This window comes from Rhinolophus sinicus, linkage group LG15, assembly GCF_036562045.2.
Source record: "Rhinolophus sinicus isolate RSC01 linkage group LG15, ASM3656204v1, whole genome shotgun sequence".
NCBI classification, from domain to species: domain Eukaryota; kingdom Metazoa; phylum Chordata; class Mammalia; order Chiroptera; family Rhinolophidae; genus Rhinolophus; species Rhinolophus sinicus.
The window spans coordinates 26,975,683-26,989,566 of record NC_133764.1 but is presented as its reverse complement, the minus strand read 5'-3'; the positions used below and the strand labels follow the sequence as shown (position 1 = coordinate 26,989,566).

Here is a 13,884-nt window from a genome sequence, read left to right as displayed (position 1 = left end):
CACTCCCGTTACCAAAGTCGGAAACAGACAAAGGAACCCAACTGGAGCAGCGACTTTCACATGGGGTCCCAATCTGGCACCTCAGGGACTGAGGCTGGGAGGGGCTCGGGGCGCTTAGAAGGATGGCGCTGAGCCCCTCTCCGTCTCAACCAGAATTTTAAGTGTCCTGCATGGTGCTTCCAGGTAAGAGCTTATCTGCAGAAAGGGCTTTGGGGCTTAAAAAAACCCACACACACACATACATTTGAAAACCACATGAGAGCAACCTGATTCTTTTCAAAGGTGGTTTCCTTACCTTGACTTTCATCTTTGCTCCAGAACTGCCAGTTCGGGGTGTGACAGAAGAGACGTGTTTAGGAGAGGAAGCTGGCTCTGGGCACACGGCAGGGCTGGAGGGTTTGATCAAAGGGTCTGAGCTACCAGGAGTGGGGCGTTTGGGGCTAAGGCAAGGCCTATTGTTCAGGGTTTTAGCAGAGGAAGGTGTGGATGTCTTAAACATAAACATAAATAAAATCAAAATAAAAGTCAGCACATGAAGGAGGGAACAAACTGAAAAAGGACAGTAACTAAAAACAAGTAAGGCAGGTAATGGCTCACAGCAGTGATCTCCAAACTGTTTGGATCATGTACCCTTATCATTCCTCTCATCAGGAAGAACAGAAGTGACCAGGCACCCACAGTCACCCCTAGATATTTATCAGTTAACACATATACAATGCAGCCAATACACAATGTTCATTAGAAAACTTATAGGTGACATAACTCTTAGAAGACAAAAATGGACAGAAGTTCTAGAATGTTCTTTCTCTGGCCCTTTGGATTTTCATGTGCTCCCCAATGTGGAGACCACTGATTGACAGGGGTTTCATGCCCCAAAAAGTTGATGGAGATCGCCAAAGTGTATGATTGTAGGACGTTTCTCAATAAAACATCTCCGAGGTGTGTCATGGGTGAGACGTGCCCCACTTTCACTGAGTTCAGGTGAGGAGCTCGGCTGGCCCACAGCCCTTGGCCCTGTCCCACCACGTGACAGAATCACGCTCACTAAGATCAGCCCAGTGCCTGTTCTAAGCCTTAAAGGTTCTGCCTGGCACCCCTGAGCTCACATGCGCACGCGCACTTTCTGATTAGTCTCAAGTAAAACTAAACATGAACTGGTGGGACTTCATCTGGCCCATGTTTACTCTGGAACATGTTCCAATGAAGGAAACAGCCTGGGTGGGACAGGCAGCCAACGGGAGAGGTGTGTGCGAGCTAGGTGACCTCACAGAGGCAGCAGCACCTGAGGGATGGTGGCGGCCACCTGCAGTTTGTCCTCACTGCCTTTGGGGCTTTGACCAGGATGTGTGGCCCTGGTGGAAGAGGGTGGGCTGGGAGTGGGAGGGACCACACCTTCAGGAATAAAACCAAGAGGCCAGGTCTAGAAGTATTTAGCCTTGGTGAGAAGGAGGGCCCCAGGCATGGAGCAAGAATATGAGGCTGAGGCCCTGGGGTTGGTGACCAGGAAGAAAGGCTGGAGGCTGGTACTGGCAACCCCTCCTTCCCCAGGCGCACAGGGCAGAGCTCCCTCCTTGGCCAAGGTTCCTGACAGATCTGACCCTTCACTGTGAGGCTGTGAGCAACTCCAGGGCGGGGACGATGGACCCATGTGTGAGAATGAATGAATGAATGAATGAATGCATGCATGCATGCATGCTTGAGGCCGGGAGTCCCCTAAATGTGCATCATGATTGACAAGCAGCTGTTGCTACCATTCCAAGCACCTAAGGCACAGCCGCCCCAAGTCCCTGCAGCACCCTCAGCTCACTGGGGTCTTGTGACGGCGAACCCTGACTTCCTACTGGGCAGCAACTTTGGGGAGCAGCTTTCAACACGCCACCAAACACCGACAGCTGCATTCTGCACCTGGGGATGCCCTCAGGACTCCAGGACTTAGTGAGACCCAGATCTTTTAGGCAGAATTTATATTGGACATTTTAAGTACCTTTAAGACAAATAGGTCTTCATCTAGGGCCACAGTGGAATTTTCCTGGAAAAACACTGCAGTGCAGTGACAGGAGCGTTTTCCAAGAGGTAGAATCATTGAGGGGGGTAAACTACAGCTGATAGGAAGCACTGAGAAGGATGGGCATGGTTTTGGGGGCAGTTTGATTGGAGAGCAGCTGTTTCAGTTACTGTTCCTTGGGGTGGTTTCCGAAGACTGACTAAAGCACACGTCAAACGGCCTCCTGGCAAGATCCCAAGATGGCGTGTACCGCGCCATCACCACACATGTCCACTTAGCATTTCAGGTACGGGTGTCAGGTCTCCCGGCTAAGTCAGTCCTCTCTCAGAGCCCCCAGCAACCAGCCGACCTGCTTAGAGTTCTCAGAACGCACTTTGTCTCTGCGTGCTACTGGGTCTTCACTTGAGCTGTTCCTACTCCTCAGATATGGCTTTTTCCACTCCCGCCTCACCAACCCTCCTTTCTGTTTCCTTCACGGCCTGCCTCACAGGTCCTCTCTTCTAGGGCTCTTCCAGAACCTTCCGCCTTAGGTTGGAGATCACGTCTTTGCTTCAGCCTCCTAACTAAATGGTATTTACTATATACCTTAAGTATGTGTGTGTGTATACACGTATTTGCTGAGCCTAGACTTGTGTAAGGTGTTAAGACATGAAAAATTCAAACTTTATTGCAGAAAATTCAAACATGCCTCCATTTACCGTGAACGTCTCACTTAAATTATGCTAATGAGATTGCAATTAGGAGCATTACTTCATTAACCTGCCGACTGCCCTTCCCTGACATAAATACCAAAATGGGTAAATGCTGCAAGTCAGAAGTTTGCATAAAAACACAAGGCACTTTGAATGACAGTTGGACTTCAGTGACAAATGCTCCCCACGTTATATATAAAAATTAATTCAGATATAAAGCATGGCTTCTCGATTGGCTTGACAGCGGCGGTTTCACGGTTTCGGTAGCTTACCTTGGTTTTCTTGTCGTTTCCAGTCCCATCTTTGCCTTTATTGACCATGCGAGCTGATAAAACAGAAAATGAGAATGTACGTTACACCCACGTGGACAGCTCACGGAAAGAGCCCCTTGTAGTTAGGCTGATTTCTCAGGATCAGTGCAACGTATTTTGTTCCGTTGGGCTTGGTGGGAACCCATTGATTTTCTTTTCCTTTGAGTCTGTTAGGTCTCTCATGGTTAGTATTAACACAGCACACTGGGGTCACTGCTCGCAGCACCCTGAGGAGGGGGCAGCAGGCTCGCTGAGGGTGGGGGCATGCAGAGGGGACGCAGAGGAAACTGTTCTGGGCACATGTTGGCACAGGGGCAGTGGTTAGGAAAGGCAGCCAGTGCAGGCACACCTCTCACAGGCTCCCTCCCTGTCTCTGCCAGGGTCGGCTTCCCCCAGCGTAGGCGAACCCCTCTCCAAAGAGGGGCATTTAAAAGCCCCAGCGCCACAGATAGGGCAACTCAGCCAGGCTCTGGCCCCCTGCAGGACCCCTCGCTCATGCTGTCACCCAAGGCTCCGAGGGAGGGAGCTGTCATCCCAGAACCTGCCCTTCACTAATGGGGGCTTCAGGCACCAGCTCCAGCTGCTGTCTGACAAGCCCATTCCACCCGAACCAGCCCTGGAAGGTCTTCTCACACCCACAGGCCCTCCCAAGTGGCTAATCCTTGCCATTTCCCCAAATTAGCTCCAAACTAGTTACCATCAAACATCCTACAGATAACTTCTGGATTTGAAGACCAAACCTTTGACGGCTTTTGTGTTTAGAAAGCCACACCCCTTGGTGAAACCACTGTACTTGTCTACCAGCATCACCTCTAACTCACCCTTTCCTTCTCTTAACATTCATTGTTGAAGATTGAGCATAGATTTGTCTTTGGTTTCAACAGTGTGTTCCCCCGGCCCCCAGGACCACGGGGCTCCGGGAGCTTCTCACTGGTTCCTGGAGTCCCCACTTCTAGACTGACCAGCATTGATGACCTGCCCAGAGGTTTGTAAACTTCAGTGTGTAGCTTAGAAGCACCAGGAGAGGTTGTTAAAATGCAGATTCCTGACCCATCCTGAGACTCTGTAAGCCTAAGGCGGGGCCAGGAACCTGCATTTTAACGACAGCCCCAAGTGGACGGGATTCACATCCTTTGCCCAAATCAACCGTCATCACTCATGTCACAGAAACCAACTGCTAGATCAGCATTTCCCAAACTGGGGCACTACTGAACAGGCCCCCTTCCTGGAGATGTTAGCAGGTGGGATCAAGTAACTCTGGGACGCTCATACTATGGAGCCTTCTCAGAATATTCCAGTCCCTGACAAGTCCTGCAGCGACAAATGCTTTTTAACACTGTTTAGCCTGTTTTTTCCAAACTTACTGGACCATGGAACTCTTTTTTCCCTTGGACACACCTATCAACATACAGTGGACAAGGATTCAATAAAACACCGTTTCAGGAAGCAGTATTGTAACCTGTCAAACCAGTTACTGGTCTACTACTTTGGAACTTAGGATACTTTTAACTAGGATATAGGATTTTTTTTTTTTCTGTCTTAAAATTTAAATGCAGATTCCTTTATCTATAACATTTCAAAGTTTTCTTGACAACTAGGATCCAATCAAAATTTAACAGATGCTTGCAACTGACAGCTTAAGTAGCATCAATTTCCGAGCCCTGAAAATAATTATTCTAAAATGCTCAGGGTCCTAACTGGGTGAATGGGCCTGACTCATGCTCACGAGGCCTCCTCTGGGATACAAACTGTCCTCTCCCTGGCAGGACACAGAGACCCCGACACTTGGGAACCTCCCCTCCCTCCCTCCTCTCCAGCCTCCAAAGGGCTGCTGTGGTCATGCCTCCCAGGGTTTAAGAGGGGACCGGGGCTGAGACCCTACAATTCCAGCACAGGCTCTGCAGGGGCGGGGGAGCTGCTTGGGACAGGAAGCTTTTGTTTCTGTTTATTGTCTCTGCTACTTTCAGGCAGGGTGGGTGGGGTGGGGGTTTTTGGGCCAAAGGCTCAGCGTGGGCTCTTGGCCACCTCCAAATGCTTATGTATGTCGTCACCTACTGCATGTGATGTGTTGTCCACTGACAAGAGCAGCAGAATACAGGCTTCTGCCCTCTGTATATCTGGGCTAGGAGCACACACTTCAGAACCTTCAGGGAGGCCTGTGGTGTACAGAGAAGAGCGTCCTTTCAGAACAGACCTACCTGGATTTGGAAACTGGCTCAGACACTTACAACTCGGTGACCTACTGCAAATTACCTCTCTGAGCCTCAGTTTACTCATCAGCAAAGTGGGGCTAATTATGCCCACTTGGGAAGGTTGGGGAGGTTCTAGACTATGAATTTAAGGTACATAATAAGCTCTCACAAGAGGAAGCAGCTGTTACCTCCCCCAGAGGGCGGCCTACCAATCTCCCATGGGCTGATGGACCTTCGTGGATAAACCAAGTGTCCAGAGAGATGAATGGGGTGGAAAGCACTGGGTGGGGTGTTGGTGGCATGCAGAATGGCGGCAAGCGTGACAGGAGCACGTGCGACCAGAGCCTGACGGGCAGGAGGCCGTGGGGTGGGGGTGAGCGGCAGGGCCCAGCTGGTCAGGTTAGTGGCCGTCCCTAGGAACCTTGGAAGCGGCAGGAGTCAAGGGGGAGCCAGAAGCTCAGTGGCAGTGCCCGCAGCCTGGGTGGCACATGGAGTCACCAGGAAGGAGCAAAGGAGCTCTAGACACAGACCTTTCAGTTGAGGGACCCGGCTGACGGGCTTTCCTGGCAGACCAGCTGCAGGCTGCTTTTCAGATGGTTCTGGAAGGTCAGTCTTTTTTGTGTCCTCTCCCCCAGAGGGGCCCCGGGGCTCTTGTTCCTCTCCAGGGGCCCCCAGAAGTGCAGCCCCTTCCAAATCCACCTCTGAACGTCCCTGTTCCTTCTGCACATTGGCTTTGATTTCCACGTGGAACGTGAACTCGGGGGGCCCGTCGTGCTCTTCCGCTGTGGGCCCTGCGCTGGGCCCCTCGGGCTCTGAGGCCTGGGGCTCTGTGGAGACTTTGGAGAGGAAATCGACAGGGAGGGGGATGGCACCCTCAGCTGGGAAAGCGGGGGTGCCAGTGGCCTCTCTGGAAACTGTCTGGGGGGATGGCCCATCTTGGGTTGGGGAGCTCTGCAGACTTAGGGAGACCTGGGAGGGAGGGGAGTCCTGGGGTGAAGACTCATCGATGTCACGGTCTTCATCGACCTCGTCACCCCCCAGTCTCTCTTTGCCCTGGTCCCCCTTCAGAGGTGGCCCCTCCAGGCGCAGGTCTCCTAAAAGCTGGTGCTCCAGCAGCCCCAGGCTAAGGTGACTTCCCTGTGTGTCCTTAGGTTCTGTCCCAGAAGGCTGGCACGTGGCTTCTCTGGACCCTTCAGGCAGGATGGGAGCCCCAGGCATGTCGGACATGTGCTGGCGGGTCAGACCCAGGGTCCTCGGGTCCGTGGCCGCACCGCCACGGTGCCCCGGCTCTCCGAGGAAGCGCTCCTTGACACTCCCAGGCTCTGTCTGCAGATGTCCAGGGGCAGCGGGCTGTGGAAAAGCCAGACCTTCCTGGACCCAGGCCCCTTGTTTTGGTGCCCACTCCTCGTGGGGCTCCTGAGGGCCTCCTGTTGGAGGAGGCGGTTGGTAGATGGGATGATTCTGGGAACGGCAAGACGTCACCAGGATGGGAGCTTCTAGCTGCTTCTCCCCCAGAGGCTGTACGGAGACCCCAGAAGCTTCTCTGCCGTGTGCAGGCTGGACCTGAGACCTAAGCCCACGTGCCAGGGGCCTCTCCGACACTTCCCTCTGCTGGCTGGGAGCTCTCACCTCCTCTGGGTTTGAACAAGCAGCAGTGGCAAAAGGTAAGCAAGGGCACACTGATTGTTTAAGAGAGGGAACAACTCTTCAAATAAGAAAAGGACATTTAAACGGCATCGCAAGCCTGCCTAACAGAGAAAAAAGAGGGCCCGCTCTGGGCTCAGCCCCGCTGCTTTTGTTTGCTCAGAACAAGAGCTCTCTGGTCTACCTGCCACCAACTCGCCGGGTGACCCTGGGTGAGCACGTCCCCTCTGTGTGCCTCAGTTTTCTCGTCTTGGACCTGGTGACCGCCAAGGCCCCATGTCGTGCGGTCTGATTCCCATATCCAGGACTGCTGGCCGCGCTGCGGGGCTGTGTTGTGTTTGCTCCACAGAAGCTTCTCCAACTCTCCAGGGACCTGCGTGTCCTAAAGATTCTGGCTTCTGGCTGGGACCTGGCTTGGGTGCAGTGAGGCTCCCCTTTCCTCTCCCTCTCGCTCTGTTCCCCCGTTTTGCCAAAGAAAACCAGCAGGGGCCCACAAACCAACCCTGCTTCAAGCCCATGCTCTGACTGATAATGGAAAATGCAAAATGTATCATCCTCAGGGCTCCAGTCTTTACTACGAGACCTGCTATAAGATTCCTATGAACAGAAATACGATTCGGATTTATCCGGGTCATGGGCCGTGGACAGGCCTCTTGCAGGAGGTGAGGCGACTACCGTGGCAGCAATGGGCTCCACGTGGCAGCTGCCAGCTTGCGGGGACCACTGTGTCACCTGGTCACACAACAACCTAGTTGACAGAGCGCACACTTTTTCTTTTTCTGGTTCATTCACGCTACATTCATGTGAATCTTTAAAGTATCTGACTGTGTATTAAGGACAGGAGAGTTATGCTTTTTGCTCTTAATAAACATTATATATATTTTTAACTCTCAACCCTTCGACAATCCTACCTATTCCCAGAATAACCCGCACAACTCTCCAGCTCCCCTCTAAACAACACCTAGCACCCCAAAGGATTTAGGAGCTTGGGAGAGAAAGAGATTGGGGGTGAGGGGCGGGGAGGGAGGGGAACGAACACATATGTACACACGTGTGCGGCTGTGGGTGCACAGGGCTAACGTGACTGTCCTCTCTCCCCAGCCCAGTCGGAAGCTGTGCAGCTGCCTGTTGGCTCGCTGCCAGGAAGCCCGGCCACAGCGCACCTTCACTTCTCCCCCCGTACCTGGGGCCTTAGCTCACTATCTCATTCCTTCTGTGTTCCTAGCACCGCCCACAGTGCCTGCACACAGCAGGTGATTCAGAAATGAATCCTGCAGGGTGAACTGATAGCAGGAAGAAATGCTGATTTCTGCTTTCTTCGGGCTCTACTGGCATCTTACTGGGGTGCCTGGTCAGTCTCCGGGAAGAACTGCCCCGGTGACAGCGATGCAGGAAACAAGGTCGGTAGGGGACACCTGAGCAGGTGCCTCAACGCCATGACTTCCTTTCCATCAATCAGCTCAACAGACCAGAGGCAGCCGTGGCTGCCAGTCATTACACCCCCGACAGGCCAGGTCTCCATCACCTTGCAGATAAAGCTTTCCTCCCAGAGCTTTCTAGAGATTGCTCTTGATCGGGAGATCACTGTTCTCTGATGTAGGCAAGACTTAAAAAGACTCTCATTAAAAAAAGAGACAAGGGCCTCAAACATGAATAGTAAACATACCTCGAAAATCCATCAATACATGATTGTACTGTGTGTGTGTGTGTGTGTGTGTGTGTGTGTGTTGACCAATAAGGAACCTAACATAATGTAACTACACTGCTAGAGGAAGGAACCAGGCTGCGAGAATATTCTATTCAGATCCCAGGATACTGTGCTCAGTCATACTGTGCTCAGTCAATATTAACCACAGCAATTACCAGGGGTGGGGGTTCCGAGGTAAATAATATCTGGGTAAGCAGTCTGATTGCTTCAGGAGTCCAGACACATTGTCCCGCAGGCCGCCTCAGGAGGCCTGGTCCTCGTGACACTTAGAAAAGAAAGGCCCACCCTCGAGGTGAGCAGGACAGGGTAAGGCCTTCCCACATCTCTCTCAGTGTCCTCTAGCCCCATACTGAAACATTTTTCTCAATCTTAGTACTTCACGAACACAAGCTACCGGGGGTTTTCCTTCTGCAGCAGGAGAGAGCAAGGGAGAGATCTAACAACTTTTGTTTACATGGCTCTTTCTAATCTGAGTGTTTTAGTACAAAACAGATGGCAGGCTTTTGGCAAATAAAGTGTGTTTGTGGATCACCAGCGTGTCAGAATTTCAAGGGGTTTCGCTGGAGGGCACCAGGCTTGGCAATTTGGACCAGCAGCCCCAGTCAGGGCATTAAATACTGGCCTTGGGAGCAGAGGTAGAAACCTCCATATATTGAGATTTGTGGCCGATTTCCCTTTGCAGATGTTACCTGGTGTTCATCTCTTGTACCCATGTGATTAATCGGAAAAACTGAAAAATTCAGCCAGCACAATAGTAAAGTTTCCAGAAAAGATGCTGAGCTGACATTTTCATTGCATGGAATATGTTTCAGGGGCATAGAGACACAGCCTGCAATAAAAATGTATAGAAAAAACTCAAATTCACATCTCTTAATGAAATAAATGATCATTTCACAGGTTATAAAAGCCTCTAATTTTACCTAAGCTGAAAAGTCATGACCTAGGGGGGCTGGATGGCTCAGTTGGTTAGAGCGCGAGCTCTGAACAATAGGGTTGCCGGTTCGATTCCCACATGGGCCTGTGAGCTGCACCCTCCACAACTCGATTTAAGGACAACGACTTGGAGCTATTGGGCTCTGGAGAAACACACTGTTCCCCCATATTCCCCAATAAAAATAAAAAGATGAAAAGTTAAAATCTGAGCTGAATTTTCAAAAAAGAAAAAAATCATGACCTACAAGAAACAGGAGCCAAGATTCTAGTATTTAACACACAGACCGAGGTTCCCCCCTTATATTGATTATTCCCTCTAATATTTTTTGACACTCTTTGTACGCTTTAGAATGAAAACACACCTTTCCGTGCTATGTGAAATGAGAAACACTAATTCACTAGGGGGCAGTGACCCCTTTAGGGGCAGGAATGTGTACTTAGGCCTTAAAATACTGTTAATGAGACGCTTCTTCAGGCACAGTCTTCCTAAGACCAGACGGCCCCACGGGCGGTGCTAAACATTGCACAAACCCCGTATCACTTTCTGGAGACTAGAACAGTGTCTACCCAGCTCCTTGCAATCTAGAAGTTCCACATCACGCAGCAGGCTCTGAAGTCCATTTATGCAGTAAATGATTGAAAAGAAACCCAGCCCACACTGTCTCCGAGGTCTCCATTTCCTAAAATAAGAAATCTCTAGGATTTAAAAAATTAAGTTCTTAAAGCAATTATGCTAAGTGATTATACAAAGTTACTTTTCTTGAACACAGCAGGTTTGGTCCCTGAGAAGAAAATCATTATAAGGTTTGACGGTTGCACAGAAGAAAGTCGAAAAGAACTAGCTTGGTGGCCATACGGTGGCGGCCTTGCTCCCAGGACAGGCCAGAGGGCAGGCTGCAGGGAGAACAGCTGTATTTGCGTTTCTGTTGGACATTCATTCTCGACTGCCCAGCTACCCTCAGAACACTACACACCTTAGGAATGACTCAGAAATAGTGTTAGGAGAAAAAAAAAAGGTGGCACTTTTTCTATATCTGAAAGGCCCATCTTTGATATCCTAAAAATCTCCGGGGCCCGGGAATGCTCTTTTCAAGGTCCAGTCCATCTGTGTGTTGCCACCTCCTTCCCCTCAACCCCCGAGCCTTGGAAGGCAATTCTAGCCACTGACCTTGAGTCACATGTCCAGCAGCTTGGTCTTCCAGGTTGGGGGTGTCTCCAATGCCCGCTTCTTCAGCTGGTTGACAGCAAATGAAGGACATAAAAGCAAAGACAGTTATTGTGTGTGAGAAACAAAGTTCTCTGCATCTTCTGGTATTTTTCTGAAAACATTCAAAGAAAAGGCACATCGTACGAGTACCACCTGGCTCTCTGCAAATGTTACTGCTGGGATGTTGATGTAGACAGCTCATTACACACACCCCACACACCCGCACACCTTACAGGTGACCACGATCCAGTAGGAAGGACCTACCCTGCAGTGGGCCCAGGGTCCTGAGCAGCCCGCTCAACAAAGACACACGGGACGGGTGAGGTCAGAGGAGCAATGTGCTTCTCAGTCACCGCCATGGGGCCTGTGTCTGAGTGGTGAGTGGTGGCTGCACTTAAGTCCAGCCAGGGTTCTGGGGGGGCAGACGTAAGGGAAGGACTAGGTGTGGGCTGTGGAGTCAGGCTGGGCTTCGCAGCCTGGTGCTATTATTTACTTAACCTCTCTGAGCCTCCTTTCCCTCATCTAGCACCCTGAGGTGACAATACTGGTTCATCTTGTAGGAGTGTGATAAGGATTCAGGCGAGGGTTTGTGTGAACGTGTTTAGCAAAGCACGCGGCATAGGGTGGGCGCCCCACAGCCGTCCAGTCTCTTTTCTCCAACCACTGGGCAAAGCCCGTAGCTGCATGCCCAAATAGGTGCTGCTGGGTTAGAGGGAGGCCACCAGTGCTAGTGAGCAGCTGTTGGGGTGTCTTGGGCTCCTGCTTAGGGAGTCACAGCTCACCCCAAAGAAAGGAGACTGAGAAAAATCCTGACCACATAGCAACAGCACGGAAATCAATAAACTGTAATACAATGCCAGTTTCAGCATCACGAAAAGTCAGGATATTGTTACAGGACAGTGGATACAACTGTCCAGAAGGAGTTTATAAGGCCAGCTGGCCATGAATGCACAGGCACTGGGCTCCTGGCCCTGGAAGAACCAACGTGCCCTGGTGGAGAGTGACAGAGAGGCCACCACCCGTGACAAACGCTACAAGTTGTTGGCTGGGCCACCAGTCTTTTCCCCCAGACCTGCGACAACTCAGTCTCTGCACCTAAAAGAAACACCAAGTTACCATCGCTAGCCAGCACAGGCCACCATGGACGGAGAACACAGAGGGAAAAGGGGGACCGCTACCTGATGGCCTTACAAACACCTAGCCCATTGGCTGTTCCGGGGCAGCTGTGGTGAGGGTGAGAGGGGGTCCAGAGGTGGGCTCGGGAAACTCCCATCTGCCAGCTCAGAGGCATGACCACCCTCTGGGGCCCCGCAAGCTGACATTGTGCATCCCAGGAGGTCTCATGGTGACACTCCATGTTATCTGACAACAGCCAGCTGTCCAGGAGGCACTCTGAGTATAGGTTCCATCTGAGTTTCTGACGAGGTTACGGAAGGAAAGCTCAGAGTGACAGCAAGTCCAGCTAAATGGCAGAGTCCTGGAGACAGAGAACATGAGGAGGCATGCCACGATGATGTCACCGCAGTGGCACTGTGGAGCTGGCAGCTTTCACATGCCAATGCAGAGTTGTGATATCTGGCCCTGGTGCAAGTCAGAAATTGGAGGCGGCAGGTAAGTCTGACAACCCCCGATACCTGCAAGGGAGGCGCTCACAGAAGCCAAAGGGAGGGAGGGAGTATGTGTGACAGTGGCTGGACCATCACATCACGATACGGCCTCTATATCCCTGAAGCCCCAAGAGGCTCCCATCCCATTATGGCAGGGATTCCTGCAGTGGGGTAGCCATGCTGCACCCCCAAATGGACCTCAAATGAGAACTTTCCCTGGAACACCGAGATGCAGCAAATGGGACAAGGCAAAGTGAAGTGCTAAACGAAGGTACATATTGTCAAAGTCAACAGCTTACACAACGTCCCCCAACTCTAGAACCTCCCACCTCACGGAGGAGGTAAAGGGTGGAGAGGACGGGAGGGAGAGTATTTTTGAGGAGGATCTCTTTGGAGAGAACAGCTTGGGGGTTGGCCATGTAGCCATCTGCAATCTCAGCCCCAGGGAAAGGGTTTCAAGGTAGCACTTGGAGACACTTGGCATGTGTCTTTGGGGAGCGACATGGGGGACTGCTGTCAGAACCCCACCTGGGAAAACTAGGGAAGGAGCCAGGTTGAATCTGGTTTGGTGGGGGAGCAAAGAAGCATGGCGGTGGTCCTGTAGTTGGGCTGCTTCCCCAGATTTGTTTGGGCAAACGATGTCCGTGTGTTTCCCACAGACCTGATATGGGCACCAGGCAGCCAGTGTGGGATGCTTTAGACTACATCCGGCAGCCCCCAGCAGGAGCAAGCCGACCTCCGCAGAGTGAGGCTGCAGGCGCACCTTTAGACCGCAAGGGGCTGAGGAGAGAGGAAATGTCTGCCTGAAGGACCTTCGGGGGGATTAACTGGGAAGGCGGGCATCTGGAAGATTTCAAAAAAGTTTCCCATAGGAAAGGGGTCAACTTTGAACAGTGCAGAGAGTATGGAGCCAGCTCAGAGCAGGGCCAACCCAATACAACATTCCTGCCACACCCCTCCTTCCCAGCCCCACAAGCAACCCTGCAGAGCTTTGACCTTTCTATGGAGTAGACATTCTAATTAGCATTTGCAGACTGTGTTTTGTGACTAAGGAGACAAAAGTCCTTTTGATTACCCAGGAGTAATCAAAAGTTGGCTAGAGTTTTCATATGGGGCAGGAGAAGAGCGCGCCCCCCCCCCCACTGGATAAATTGTAAAGGGACAGCAGGAGACAAAAACCAAGGGACCATGATCTCATCCATGAGTCATTCTTTGCCCTTCAAACGACCTTCACTGTCAAGGATGGACCGCCTGCTTCAAGAACATCCCTTCCCCCCCATTTCGGAAGCCCAAACTTGCAAAGCCGAAACCGCTTTGAAGGGGTTGGATGGTGCCATGTGGCCCCTGCATGAGTGTTCTCGGCACGTGGCTGTGCAAACCCCAGCTTTAGGAAGGAAAGCCACTCCTGCCTGGGCACATGTCTCCCCCTCTCCATTGTCGGTGAACTCCTGTCCGGAGCTCTCCTGCATTTCTTGCTGAGCGCCCTCCAGTCAACAAGCCAGCGACTGGAGTTCTTTACCTAAGCCTGGCCAAGGGACGTGAAGGAAATGACAAGAGCTGTGCTAGCCATTTCCCCAGGGCCTAA

The 13,884-nt window shown here is 51.6% G+C and overlaps 1 protein-coding gene across 20 annotated transcripts in view; it reads right to left on the bottom strand.

Annotated features, from left to right (window-relative positions):
- MAPT (microtubule associated protein tau) overlaps positions 1-13,884 on the bottom strand; it is a 91,879-nt gene that overhangs the window by 21,979 nt on the left and 56,016 nt on the right. For 8 of the 20 annotated variants that reach the window (XM_019732961.2, XM_019732959.2, XM_019732962.2 and 5 more), the window contains 2 exons: positions 10,654-10,719; positions 2,970-3,022 (listed from right to left, as the gene is read on the bottom strand). In XM_019732961.2, the coding sequence (XP_019588520.2) occupies positions 2,970-3,022; positions 10,654-10,719 (119 nt within the window). Of the gene's footprint in view, positions 1-295; positions 491-2,969; positions 3,023-5,730; positions 6,835-10,653; positions 10,720-13,884 lie in introns of all 20 variants that reach the window. The other 12 variants (XM_074320370.1, XM_074320375.1, XM_074320377.1 and 9 more) reach the window with 3 other exon arrangements.